The sequence below is a fragment of the Poecilia mexicana genome, unplaced genomic scaffold (genome assembly GCF_051168715.1).
Source record: "Poecilia mexicana isolate PSO_F unplaced genomic scaffold, ASM5116871v1 scaffold_12, whole genome shotgun sequence".
NCBI classification, from domain to species: domain Eukaryota; kingdom Metazoa; phylum Chordata; class Actinopteri; order Cyprinodontiformes; family Poeciliidae; genus Poecilia; species Poecilia mexicana.
The window spans coordinates 16,758,252-16,771,577 of record NW_028263381.1 but is presented as its reverse complement, the minus strand read 5'-3'; the positions used below and the strand labels follow the sequence as shown (position 1 = coordinate 16,771,577).

The following is a 13,326-nucleotide window of genomic DNA, read 5'->3' as shown; positions in this document are numbered from 1 at the left end:
CCTTAGTCAAATCTTTGGTCGCACGGCCATTAAAGTATCCTGCATATTTCAACACTGCAGGCATTTTGCTCTGACTCTTGCCTGAATGAAGGGTCTGGATGGCAACAGTTCTCTCCGGAGTCAGTCTTGTTTATTACAGTGTAATACTGTTCTTTCCTGTACAAACTCAATTACCCATTCAGTCATGTACACAAACAAAAGTAATGTTCAAAGTTGGAATGCATTTTTGAGGAATGGTTCACCGTTTTCTGGAGAAGAGGATGGAAAAACAAAAATTCACATATTCTGAATCACATTGTGTAAATATGTAGCCGTAGCAAACAGCCCGGCTGCACCAATATCCAGCAAAAGTTTGAATAGCAGCGTAGCACAATGTTTATTTTTGAAAGGCTGTTATGATTGATAGCGTATTAAAAATTTAAATATTTGAAATTAGGGTTTGCAGCTAACTTATGAAATAATATTTTTTGCAGCAGCTGTCCTTTAAAAGTAATCTTCCACATAACTAGTTGCATGTGAAAGTCATTGTTTTCATATTTTAAGGAAGCCACTAGTTAGCTCAATGGCCCATGTAAACATCTCTCTCTCTCTCTCTCTCTCTCCTCACCCTACCTTCTGTTCTTTCTCATAACACCTGCAACTCGTTTCTAATCAGCCATCTGTTCTTTGTTCAGTAATCAACCTCCCCAGTATATATACAACTCATTTCCAGTTTCTCACTCCTGGTTCCTCCTCCTGTCTAGTCATGTTTCGTCCCTGTTGTTTCTTGTTTACTGTTAATGTTCTGCTTGGTCTTCCTGCCTTTTCCATGTTTTCTTCATTTTTTTGTAAGTTTTTTGTTTTTTCATTCTTTATTAAAACTTTAACATCTACTCAATGTCTCAGCCTGCTGCATTTAAGTGCCATACCAGCACATACCATGCCAAGAACATGTAAAAAAATAAAATAAAAATTGAATCGTAAAACGTTCAGCATTTTCATCACTTGTTTCACAAAATAAAACATGTATATAAATTTGTCCTACATGGAGTGAAATATTTCAAATGTTTATTTCATGTAATTTTGATGAACATGTTTTATATATAATGAACATTGAGAATTTGAACAGACAATAAAATGTGGGTTTTCATTATCTACAAGTGGCATACATCAAAATCCCAAGAAATAAAGACTTTAAATATTTCACTCTCTGCATCTGTGAAGGAGGTGCTCACTGGTTCAACACACCTGTATCTAATTATTTTTCATTAGCAGACCTCTGCACACAACTTTGACATGCTGAGGAGGTAACTGGACCATTTGAGTCAACTAGAGCAGAGACGCATCTAGACCTTGAGGACAGTTGGACGCCCATAATCTATGTGAAACGTTTCTCTTTCTGAAATGAGCAATAAAAAAAAATACTGAACTTTTTCCATAATATTCTAATTTCTTGAGATGCCCCTGCAGCTGTTTCATCAAAAACAGATACTTTGCATTCTTTCAGAGCGGCATGCTGTAAATGTGGCTTTGTTTGAGTTTCATCAGACCTTGCATTGTTTGACCAAGCAGATTACAAGCCCTGTCGTCTGTCAGTTTAAGTCAAAAAAGGAGTGCAGGGGTTTCAAGGATGTCAGAGGCAACGTCATCATACCTTTAATGGGGGGGAAGCCTTCCTCCTTTAATGCCTCATCTACTGATCTCAGTCGGTATCTCAGCTCTCCTTGTTCTCCCAGTAATGAATGAACTAAATGGGCTTCAAACATTCCTTCTCTGCTCTCGCAAACTTACACTGAGACTTGCATTCATCACGTTTCCATGCACCAATACACCCAGTGATGGGAGGAAAGAAACAACACTTTCATTAGCAGGTCTGCGCCACTGAGGTGTGGAATGTCCCGTGGGTTTCCAACAACAGTGACAGAGAAAGCGGGCCTTCATGCAGCCATTGTTGTCCTGGAAAAGCTCACTTAGTGTAATGGGCAAGGCTGAGCCCACTCTTCAAAAGACAGAGGGCACCGTCCAATAATAAGAGCAGTCATGCTTGGCCAGATTAGAGAACTGACTAAAGAAAGTAAAAATCTTTGTGCTTTGGTAATAACGAGCTAAATGGGCTTAATTTGTATTGACAAGCAAACGCTTAAATTAGCAAATCACTTGGAAGGCAAAACCGCTCACTTTTAAACCAATGAAATGATTTAGTTTGAAGACATGATTAAAAATTCACCTCTAAATCAAAATATTTTGGGCCATTTTTACTTTGTTAGGACAGAGATGATCCAAAACAGTGAAATGTGATGAGTTAAGTCAGTTTTTATGAAAGAAAAAAATAAATTAGGCTTCTAAACGCAATCCTGCATGTCCCTTTGATAGAACGTAATATGCAAAACTGACTCAAAACCATAAACATTAATAGTGATAAAACCTGAACGCTATGAAGTTGCCAACTGATGAAGGAAGAGAATTGTTTTGCATCACGTACATCTGCCGGAAGAATCTTGAAATTAACAGAAATCATAGGGTTTCAGTGAATGCAAGTCATTTATAAAGCTCAGTTTTTTGAAATTGAACATTTTGAATCATGCCCATCGAACCATATCTGCACCTCTATATATAGATGATGACAAAGTGTCAAAGTGCCATCCAGAAGTCTTACACTGGCGTCACATAATGAGCCGTTTTCTTGACAAAGAAGATGTTTCATATTTGAATATATCGAAGGAACGTCCCAACAGTTACTTGTCATCCAGGAAAAAAGGATGCAGTGAGTGGTTTTGAAGCTAAGATCGTTTACATAGGAAACATTGGTGAGCTTTGTGGAGATCAAGAAGGGAAAACGACAGATTTCGCCAAGCCCTCAAAAAAATAGCTTCTAAGGTTCAATATTATAAAACAATAAACTATTGAATAAGGAGGAAGAGGACCAACTCAAGACTCTGACAGTTAGTTCTGCAACAGGGGTCGATAACTGGAGCAGGGAATTAGCAGCTGGACAACGAAAGCTACTATGAGTGTTGTTTGTGAGGAAAAGGTTTCTCATGCCAGAAAATATTGCTTTTTCCGTGGTTTTTATTTTTATGCCGTCGCAAAAGGTGTGTTGATGTATGGAGACTCCATGATTGAACAAATAAATGTCCCCTGGCTCCAAAGAATCCTCGTGTGTGTTTACCCAACAATAATTAACTTGGAGAATCTGTTTTTTTATTCTATCATATTTGATGTACGCATACTGTCTGAGTATTTTTCCTTCTCTTCCACCCAGCTCTGGACAGAATTAGCTGCAAATGACTTTTTACTACTGGGAGACTAACTGTAGAAAGAATTACAGAGCGCAAGTGTGGTGACAGACGGTCTGTTCAGAATAACATTTTGACTACTGTAGTGCAGCTTTACCTAAACAAGGAAAGGGCTTTGTGTAGAAAAGTGACACTCTGACAAACACTGTATAGTTTGAGAAAATGAAATAGGCTTCTTTTTTTTAGTGGTGTAATTGTTTCGAGTAATTGGAGTGCTGACACATAGGCATGTCAGAGTAACAACGATGGTCAGAACAAGGGCAGAAATTACAACATCTAATCTGAAAGCTGAGTTTTTGTCACAGACGTCCCTTAATCACAATGATGAAATGCAGGCACACTGGAGTCACAACTGAGAAATTTCAAATCCCTGATGAGGTGCCGATTCCTCATTTCTCCTCACTTTCTGCTCTTCAACAGATACATTGCCATAGAAATTCTTGCCTTAGTGGCTTACATTGATTTCACCATTTAGTCTTTAGTGTCTGCAGTTTTATATAATAGTGCAAAACTAGATGTTATAAACCAAGGTTGTTCAAAGTGTGGGGCGTTACCCCCAAACCCCCTAAGGGGCGCCAGAGCACTTCAGGAGGAGCGCGACATGAGGGGAAAAAAATTAAGTACCAAAAGTAACTGCGAACATTTAGCCAACTTCGCCACGCCAATGCCAAAAAACAAAACGGATAGATTTTAACTACCTAAAGCTTCGGTAAGTAAGGAGACAGAGTCCGGGCCAAGGAAAATAAAAATGAAGGAAGTATGACCATGGTTATTTATGGTTAAGTTGTTCAGTTGTTTATTTGCTTTCTGAAGGGAAGGCTACCTCTCCCACACTTTGAAAACCCTTGTCCCAAACGCAATGTGAGTACAAAAGCTGTGTTCTCAGCTGCCTTCCTGTCATGCTTTTTAAAATAAGCCTGAAGACGACTGCAAAAATTATGGTACATGCCCTTTACTCTCCATATCTTAAGCTCACATTGAGTGGGTGCTGTACATGACAATATAAAAATGAAACATAGCTACAGGGCCAGCTTGTCTAGAACTTTGTCAGAACTTTATTTCAGAACCCAAAAGGAAGATGGGAAGGAATTACCACAACTTTCCAGTGCGGAACTCTAACTCAGCTAATGAAGTGATTATCTAACCAACTATGCAGATTTTTGTTGATGTTTTACAAAAAAAACAACAATTTATGGTTCAATAGTGGCCCCATTTTTTTTTTAATTGCACATCATAACCCAGCTATGTAACCAGTCATGATATAATTCTAGATATATCCTTAACGCACCCATGTGTTTAAAAACAGTGTCAAATATTTTCATTTTTCATTTTTAGCCAGTAAAAACATATCAGAGGCTATAAAAATGTAGAAATGGGGTTCCCTCTCTTTCTTTGCAGCCTGATAAAACATTGTTTTTCAGTCAAGAATGACGATGGGGCAATACCTTTTCACCAAGCATGTCTGTCACTCATCACTCTCCGCATGGACGTTTTACAGTTGAGTTAAACCAAAAGGCTTTTAATGGAACTGGCCCTTTCAACTACAATATGAAAGTGGGAGATGGAGGTTCACTGGCATATAGAGACAGCAGGGTGAAGGTGTCTGCTGAACTGCTGGTAATAAGATGGAAACTGAGTGTGAATATTGTGAAGTTTCAAGCTGTGCCGTGTTTTTATGCAGCGTTGGGACAGGGGTTTGTTATGTGGTAGTGAATTTCATCGTTGAGCCCGGGAGCTTTGTATGCCTTATTGAAGCAAAGCAATGATGATGCAAGGTATGTTTTTTTTTTTTGTTTGTTTTTTTCTGTTGGCAATCTCTATTAACCCGAGTTATACTTCTAATAGCCAGTCTCATGTGTCAACGCAACGAAACATGCAAACCCTTTGAAGAAAATTGGTATAAAAAAAAAAAATGAATGAATAAATGACATTTTAATTTTTTTGTACATTACTAATCTAAGAAAGCTTGTTAGATAAAGGTCAGTGAGGATGTTTCTAACGTTTCATCTAAGACTATTTGGAAGAAATCATAACCATTCAAAAAGCTGCGCAAAATTAGAACAAGATCTCTATTTCTGATTTCACCTCTGAAGGATGACACTGCAGATACTTCCTAATTATTGAGTTATCCGTTGAGGCTCCAGTAAGAGTTACTTTAAGATGACCCTTCTTGAAGCTTTTAGGTGTTGTGCTAAATGGCCAGCAGTAACTCCTCGCTAATATGGAACATGCTTTCATAGTGATGGCTACCGCTGAAATATGTTTATGAAGCCCGAGAAGGTCACAAGGGCACCGAGTGACGGACAGACACGCAGTCAAGGGTACTTAAGTGTAGCCATCTGAGGAACAAGGCTGCTTTTCTGTGGTTCTGACTGGAGTTGTTAAGATCAATTTTTTCTTAATACTAAAGAACATTTTGAGAAAGTTGTTGAATGTTTGCACAGCTGATTATTAACAGCACACCTTCTACCACTTTAATAATCTGGAAAAACAGTTGGACCTGTTGGATCCGTCTATCTATACTGTCATCTGATCTGCATCAGTTTTCAAACTTAACAATTGTTTGTTTTTTTCAATATGATCAAGAGATTGATTTAATGGTTACATTTGAACAGGCACAATATCGTTACAATTAAGTGAAATGAGAAAGACCTGTAATTACAAATGTGTTACTATGAATAAGAATATAACACACTGTATGCTTATTAATTATGACGAAAAAAATACATAAACTGAATTAAGGTTAAACTAATGAAGCTGATGTGTTCAGTGCTTTATACTTAATTGTCACTAGAGTTTCAGCATGCTTGACGACACATTCGGACATCACCTGGTGAACAGAATCAGTCGATTATTTGTTTTGGAGGCTTTTTGGATAAGGAGCTCAAGAGAAAGGAAAAATATATATATTTTGTTCACATCAGTGAATGACTCATTTATCAGTGCTAGCAGGTGGCTACAACAAAAACGCTCACAAGAGAAAGTTGTTGCTGAGGGAGGAAATCTTAAACTTATCTGCTTTCTGTATCAGTGAGATGTTGAAATATGAACGTAGATGGAACGTGTGGATGAAAGACGCAAATTTAAAGAAGAAATTATATTTTTTACATGTGTCAGATTCATTTAGGTTGAGAGATCAACTCTCAGCAGATAACAGGAAGGTAATGGCAAAGTTATGCAGTTTTATTGTTTTGAGCTTTCAACTCAGCTGTGGTTTTTTTCTCCCCTGTCAGTTTCACCTTTTTTCTCATCTACTCAAGAAGAGAAAAACACTTTATCCAGGTGGTTTTATTAGCAAAACACATTCAGCTCAGTTACACTTAAGTTTTTTTTTAACTCTTAAAGGTCTGCTAAAGACATGCATGTTCAGGGGAAGTAGCTTTAAAGTCAACGCTCAGAAAGTATCAAACTCACCTGCGAGAAATTGAGACCGTTGAGCGGATGGCATTGTTCCTCCACCTTCTCCACTGCTCCTGTTCTCTTCCTCATCCTCTCCGCCTCCTGGGCCAAGTACAGGTCCAGGACCGGCACCCCTCGTGTCTTGATGTCCGCCTCAGTTAATGAGTTCACCATCAGCATCACCCACACGGGACGCTTCCTCTCCCAATTCCCAGCTATGGCATTAAAGAGGTAGTCAGCGTAGAGTCCCTTCCCTCTTTGATCAGGGGTCATCCAAGAGGGCATCATCAGTTTCACGTACTCGAGGTGTCTTTTAAGTCTCTTGTAGATGTCTCTTGGTAGGACATCCTGTAGGTTTTCCCCGTGGGGGAGCAGCTGACAGCTGGTCAGGGCCGAGATGGTGTACGGGTCAGTCAGGTCCAGCTCAAAGTAAACAATGTTGCTCTCCTGGAAGGCTTGCTTGGAATTTTCAGGGATGAAGTCCCAAACACGGGTGTAGGGAACATGGATTGTACCGTAAAAATAGGAAGGGGGATCCCGTTTGATAGTCCACAGAAAGGAGTTTAGGTCTGCTTGCTGAGGGAAAAATGACAAAAAAATCAAAAATAAAACAATGCTATGTTGATGTTTTCAATTTGAACGCAATGCGACACACCATTTATTTCACGCCTTTTCACAGGAATAAACTCAAAATATTCAGTGTAGAAATAAATCCCCAGATATATGTAAACTGGATTCAATAGTTCCTGGTCGTTAAACTTGATGCCATTTCGCATTGGCCAATTAATTTACGAGGTGCTCAAAGGCAAGTTAGGAACACATAAATTCTATAAGAGAGGCGCGGTTTGAATTTGCAATTACTTTACAACCAACACCGAACTTGTCTGACACCTAGAACCTCTTTGTCTGCCTGTTAGACTGCTAACAGACTGATAATGACTTTTTAACAGGCCACTTAGAAGCCGGGTGCCAAAGAAACAATACACATGTGGGTAATTGTCTGACTAAAGGGCTGTTGCCCAGAATGTTATGCCTTCCTGTTGCCACTGAATAAAACCCCCTGAAAGGTCAACGAAAATGTGCAAAAATAGACGTACTGTTAAAGTGACTAATGGGTACTCAGCAGAGAGCAGATAAAATAATTAGAAATAGAGAGAAGACGTCTTAACTTGAAACCTATTTCCTCTAGGCTAATAATTAAAGCATGATGTATTTAAGTATCTTAACTGACACACTAACCATAAAATCTACAGTCCCTTTGCACTGGCTGTTTGTCTTTGAAAGTTGGCTGCCACACATGTAAAATGTGATGACTATATTTGTGACTCTGACAGCATGTAGCTTAATAAATTCACTATGTAACTTTCATAAATGTTCCTTTACTTTGTGAACATATAAAATAGAAGGGGGAAAAAAAGCAGTTTTTGACTTTTACTGAAAGTTACCACTACAACAATTAGCAAATTGCCATATTTTCCCCACTTGTAACTAGAACTTACTCAACTCAGTTGAGAGGTGTTATTCCTCAGAGATAAATCTAACATGTCATAAGCACAATCTCAAATAAATCAACTCTTACCAATTTCTCATCACCCAGAGAAAATAAGCAACCACACAGCATCATGCTGCCAACACCATGTTTCACTATGGAGATAGCGTGCTTAGGATGATGTGCAGTGCAACTTTTTAACCACAGTGTTTAGCTGTGTTACTATAGAGAGTAATGGAGGCTAAATATATGCATACATATGTCACACTACTTTTTATTTTTGTTTTATTATAATCTTTGCACTAGATGAGCCACTTTGTCTTGGACAATCACATCAAATCCCCATAAAATCGCATTGATTGATGTGACGTGAAATGTGCAAAAGTTTTACAAGCCACTGAATTTGCACTTTAGCAGTCTTTATTATAATTATTCTCAGGCCACTCAAATTTTCTTGCACGTCTAATGTGACGAGTAAATAAAATATTAAAAGTTCATACAATGAAAACAACATTCGGAATAAAAAAAAAGAATAATTATAGTCAAGGAGGAGTTCAGGTGGCGCTTTCAGATTCATTAAATTACACATTTTAATCAAAGCAGACCAACTAATTCATGTCATAAAACACTTACCTTCCTACTTAGCTCGCAGCTGGAGGAATCCTTCAGCCTCCACTGGTCTGCACGTACCAGCAGGATGAGACAGGACTGAATGAATGCGCCCAAAGTGCCCTGCATTGTACAGCTCTCAGCAAACTTGTCCAAGACAGCTCCAACAACGTGTTTGCAACAGCTCTGTTTATTTCTCCAGCGCGCATGGAGAGCGGTCCTTTATTTCCGCAGCCCCGGCACCATGCGGTCACGTAAAATGAGCTGACAAGTATCCGACAAAACCGCCGGACATGGTCATGTTGACTGAAGTCTCCTGGACGCTGCCGCTCCTGTTGCCGTTTCACGTGTTGCTCTGGGTGAGGGAAGAGAGATGTCCTCCGGGGGGGCTTCACGCAGGGTCAGATCATCCTTTCACCGCTCCGCTATGAGCAGATTTTTTTTTTTTCACTTAGGGAAAAAAAAAAAAAAAAAAAAAAAAGCTCTGTAATGTTTCTTTTGAAAGATGATTTGAACACAGGCAGAAGTTGCAAGTGAGTTTGATCCAACAGGTCCGAATTGAGCACGCGATTCAAAGTTAAAGATGTACAAAGTTAAAAGTCTGTGTTGCAGCTGTTCGGTTGCAAGCCCACAGAAAGCGAGAGAAGTTCTTAAACCAAACTTCTTTGCAGTTTGCGCTGCAGGCTCGCTGCTCAGCGTTTGTGCTTCTCTGTGTCAGTGTGAGAGCACGCAGCTCAGCTCCACTACCCCCTTAGTTTACCCGCATAATCCCACCATCACGACCCCCATTCCACCCTCTCTCACACACACGCACACTCTCAGAAGCAATAATCTGATTAAACATCACCTTGTGCGCATCGTTCATATGAACCACGTAAACACACCACAACTGCATTGTCCACATATTTTCCATTTACCCTTTGCTTTAATCAACACCAACATTGGCAAGTTGTTCCAAGTTAGACTGATCTCTTGTTGTGACCCCCAGGAGGGCCAAGACAATCATGGGCGACAGAAAATCCCGGGGATTACTTACAAACTACAGGCGTTATTAACATGAGAAAACCTGCAATGACAATGTTTTATTCTAGGTGTTTGAGGACAACGACCCGCCTTTTCAGACCGCATAGCCTCTGCTCCTTCGTCATGTTGGACATCTTTTTTTTTTGTCAAAAAACAAAGATGTATCATCATCATTATCAACATCAACATCTCCAATGGCTGAAACCCAGTCAAGTGCACACAATCATGAGATGTTTAAACAAAAAAAAAGAATAAATAAATAAATATATGTGTGTGTGTGTGGGTGTGTGTGTGTGCGTGTGCGTGTGTGTGTGTGTGTGTGGGGAATATGCTTTAAAATCAATGGTTTAGCACTGATTGAGAATTTGGATTTCATGAAATAGGATTAGAACCAGATGAGCAATATGTTTCTTATTTGAAAAATGGCCTTAGATCATTGAGGGGCAGTGACGTCAGACGTATGAATAAACACACGAGTTCCTAACGTGAAACTACTCACCACACCCAAGTTAGTTTGACCAATTATGGAAAAAATTTGACTTTTAGAATGCCATCAACTTACCAGCGATGTTTGTCTATTCTCAATTTTTGCATACTCTAGCTGACTCCCTCTTATATGTTTTAATTTATTTTTAATTATCCTTATAATTAAATTAAAAACAACAATTACAATGAGCACACCCGATTACATGAACTGGTGTTTGAACACGAATCTTACCTGTTAAAGCGCCACCTAGTGTCCAAATACTCTGGGGTTGAACCGTTTCTCTAGCATAGATTTAAATCAACATATGACTGAAAAAATTCATCATAAAATAAAATGGAGTAAATATGGTGAGGGATGAAAAGGAAAGTTGTGTTTACTAAATGTTTTGTGCTATATGGTCCACTACCCAAGCATCATGTGAAATGTTTGTGCTCGTCTTGGAATATAAATACTTGTTCTTGTGGCAGCTCTTCAAAATGGGAAACGATTACATGCCTCTGCCTGTTTCCTTATCACATAATACTTCACAAAAAATCTGTTGTTATTCTTTTCAAATGTACTGTGTTGGTCCCCTGATAAATTGTTTAAAAAGTCCTAAAATTAATGTATCTTTTACTGCAGTGTTATTATCTAACACCAGTTTGTGGACTATAAATCTAAATGTTTTGCCCAGAAAAGGACTCTGGACATTTCTTTATGGATAAAAATACAATTTAAAAATAAAAGGGTTGGTTTTTAGACATTGGAAATATAATTGTTTTATTAAGAAATTGGACCTTTACTCTCTGTGTTTACCCTCTCCACATTTATAGGTTGCCCTTGTAAAGATATGCAACAATCATTTATTTACTTCTTGTGCAGCAACATATTCTCACATTAAGAAAAAGCTAGAAATGCAACTTGTAACTGATTTATTATTTTTTTTTATGAAATAATTGGTGCTAAATAAGCCATATCCTAAATATATCTATCTGAAGCAATTTTAGAGGCCTGTCTCTGCCAGCTATTCTTCAAAATGGAAAAAAAACGAGAGAACGCAAAAGTTTAGAAAAACAGATGTGTGTCAGGAAATGACATCACAAAAGCGGCTTCTCATCTAATCTAACAAGGCTGGACAAGAACCCAAGTTTATCTCATCAACGCACACAGTGAGGTGGATGGTAGGAGAGGTAATAAAGACGATTTGTGGGAGAGTCGCAGAATTATATGATACATTTATTTAAGGCCTTTTGCAAATTTTTCCAATAAGTGTACAGTGACCAGCATCACAGCAGAGATACCTTTTGGCTTGTTGAAACATTAGAAGTGGAAAGACATAAAACAAAATAGTAGTCTGTAGTTTTTGAAGACACTGCATGCCAAGTTAATTCATAGCAGCTGTTAGAAGCTCACGCAAAAAAAAACAAAAAAAAACAGAGCTACAAAAATGAACGAGTGTGTTGATGATGGTCTTTTTTTTTCCCCTTTGCTGTTTGGGATTAAAAGATGACCATCTGTGCATCTGCTGCTACAAACACGCACCTGGTCTTCATCTCCTCTGTCAGGCTGCTCTGTCATCTTCCTCATGCTCTGTTAAGAATCAGACAATACGCTCTGATGGAAGACCTGCTGACTGATGTTTTATTCACAAATATCATGTATGATTCTGGACTACAGAGAAAGCAAAACCTTATGCTTTACTTTTCACTCAGGGTTTGGTTTGCGGCTCATAATTCCTTGACAAAAAAAAAATCTAAGAAGAAAAATGGAATTATTAGTGAGCTTTAACCCAATGGACTATCTTTATATCTTAGACTAAACTTAGATTATTGTAAGGCAGATGAATAATCAAAAAAAAGATCTTATCTCGCTAGGATAGCTGTACATTTATGCTTGTTAGTGATCAAATTTAGGCTTGGTTAAAACAAGTAAACCAAAATTCTACTTTGTATTTTTGAGAAAATGGCAGCAAAATCACATGAATTTATTTACTGTTGTAATACATTTAAAAGAAAATATTTTAAATGAAGCCTCTGCAGTTGTTTCCTATGTCAGAACTGCTTTCCATAGTGCTGTATATTTTCACATTAGAAAGTCCTGTTTGCAGACATCAAGCAGGAAGGGGGTTCAAGTGTTGCCTAGCAAATATCTGATTCTGCCTCACTAGAGAAATATTCAAAAGGATTCTGCAATATGGAAATGACGACATAGCCATCATCCTATAGGCACTGTGTGGTGAATGTCTCTTATGTGGTGTGGTAGGAGTCATCCTGTCAGGTGACTCCTACTCCTGTCTTTTCAATTTGTCCCCGAAAATAATACTGTGACAAAAAATAAATAAATAAAATTGTAACCTTTTTTGTGACAAAGTGAAGATATCCAAATTTGTTTAATCATACTGTGTTTGGCATGTTTGCCATTAATGTTAAAGATTTTAAGATGCATTTATCATCTATCAGTCGGACAAATAAACTATGACAAATTTGGAAAAATCCAACCTTTAGTTTAAGTTTACAGAATCGGGGGGGGATTGTTGTGTCTGTTTCTAACATACACAACAACTGCTGGATTAATAATGTTTATAGGAACATTATTAAAGAATCAATTAGTTTATGGGAGATTGGATTCCCTAATGTAAATATGATGCAACAAAAAGCTCAGCATGTTTTAGTTGGATATCTCACATATAAATATAAATTATGTATCTTGAAATATCACAGATGAGCGCATCTCCATCCATGAACCTGTCTTCTTCTGCTGGTCAGCGTTTGAGAAGAGGGTTTCTGACCATACATGGTCTGAAGAGACATGATACGCAGAGCACAGCAGAATACTTTGCAGCTTAAATACTATAGATCGCTCAATTTATTAGGGTATGCTTGACACGTTCTGCATAGCTAGAGAAATATCAACATGGGAAACAGCAGCACTTTGTGAGTTGACTGCCTGAACTAGATCAGACATTCCCTTATTTCTAGCCACAGGCTGGATGTGTTTTGTCACCACAGACTGTGGGCAGGATTGTAAGTGAGGTTAAAGAAATTAGTGGGATCTCGGGCTCACGA

The 13,326-nt window shown here is 38.3% G+C and overlaps 1 protein-coding gene across 1 annotated transcript in view; it reads right to left on the bottom strand.

The window, feature by feature from the left end:
• The window catches only part of trabd2a (TraB domain containing 2A), a 50,364-nt gene extending 40,428 nt beyond the window's left edge, over positions 1-9,936 (bottom strand). Inside the window, exons 1-2 of the mRNA XM_014987925.2 lie at positions 8,797-9,936; positions 6,690-7,250 (exon numbers count right to left, since the gene is read on the bottom strand). Coding sequence (XP_014843411.1) covers positions 6,690-7,250; positions 8,797-8,901 — 666 coding nt within the window. The 5' untranslated portion in view covers positions 8,902-9,936. The remainder of the gene's footprint in view (positions 1-6,689; positions 7,251-8,796) is intronic.
• Between the last annotated feature and the right edge of the window lie 3,390 nt (positions 9,937-13,326).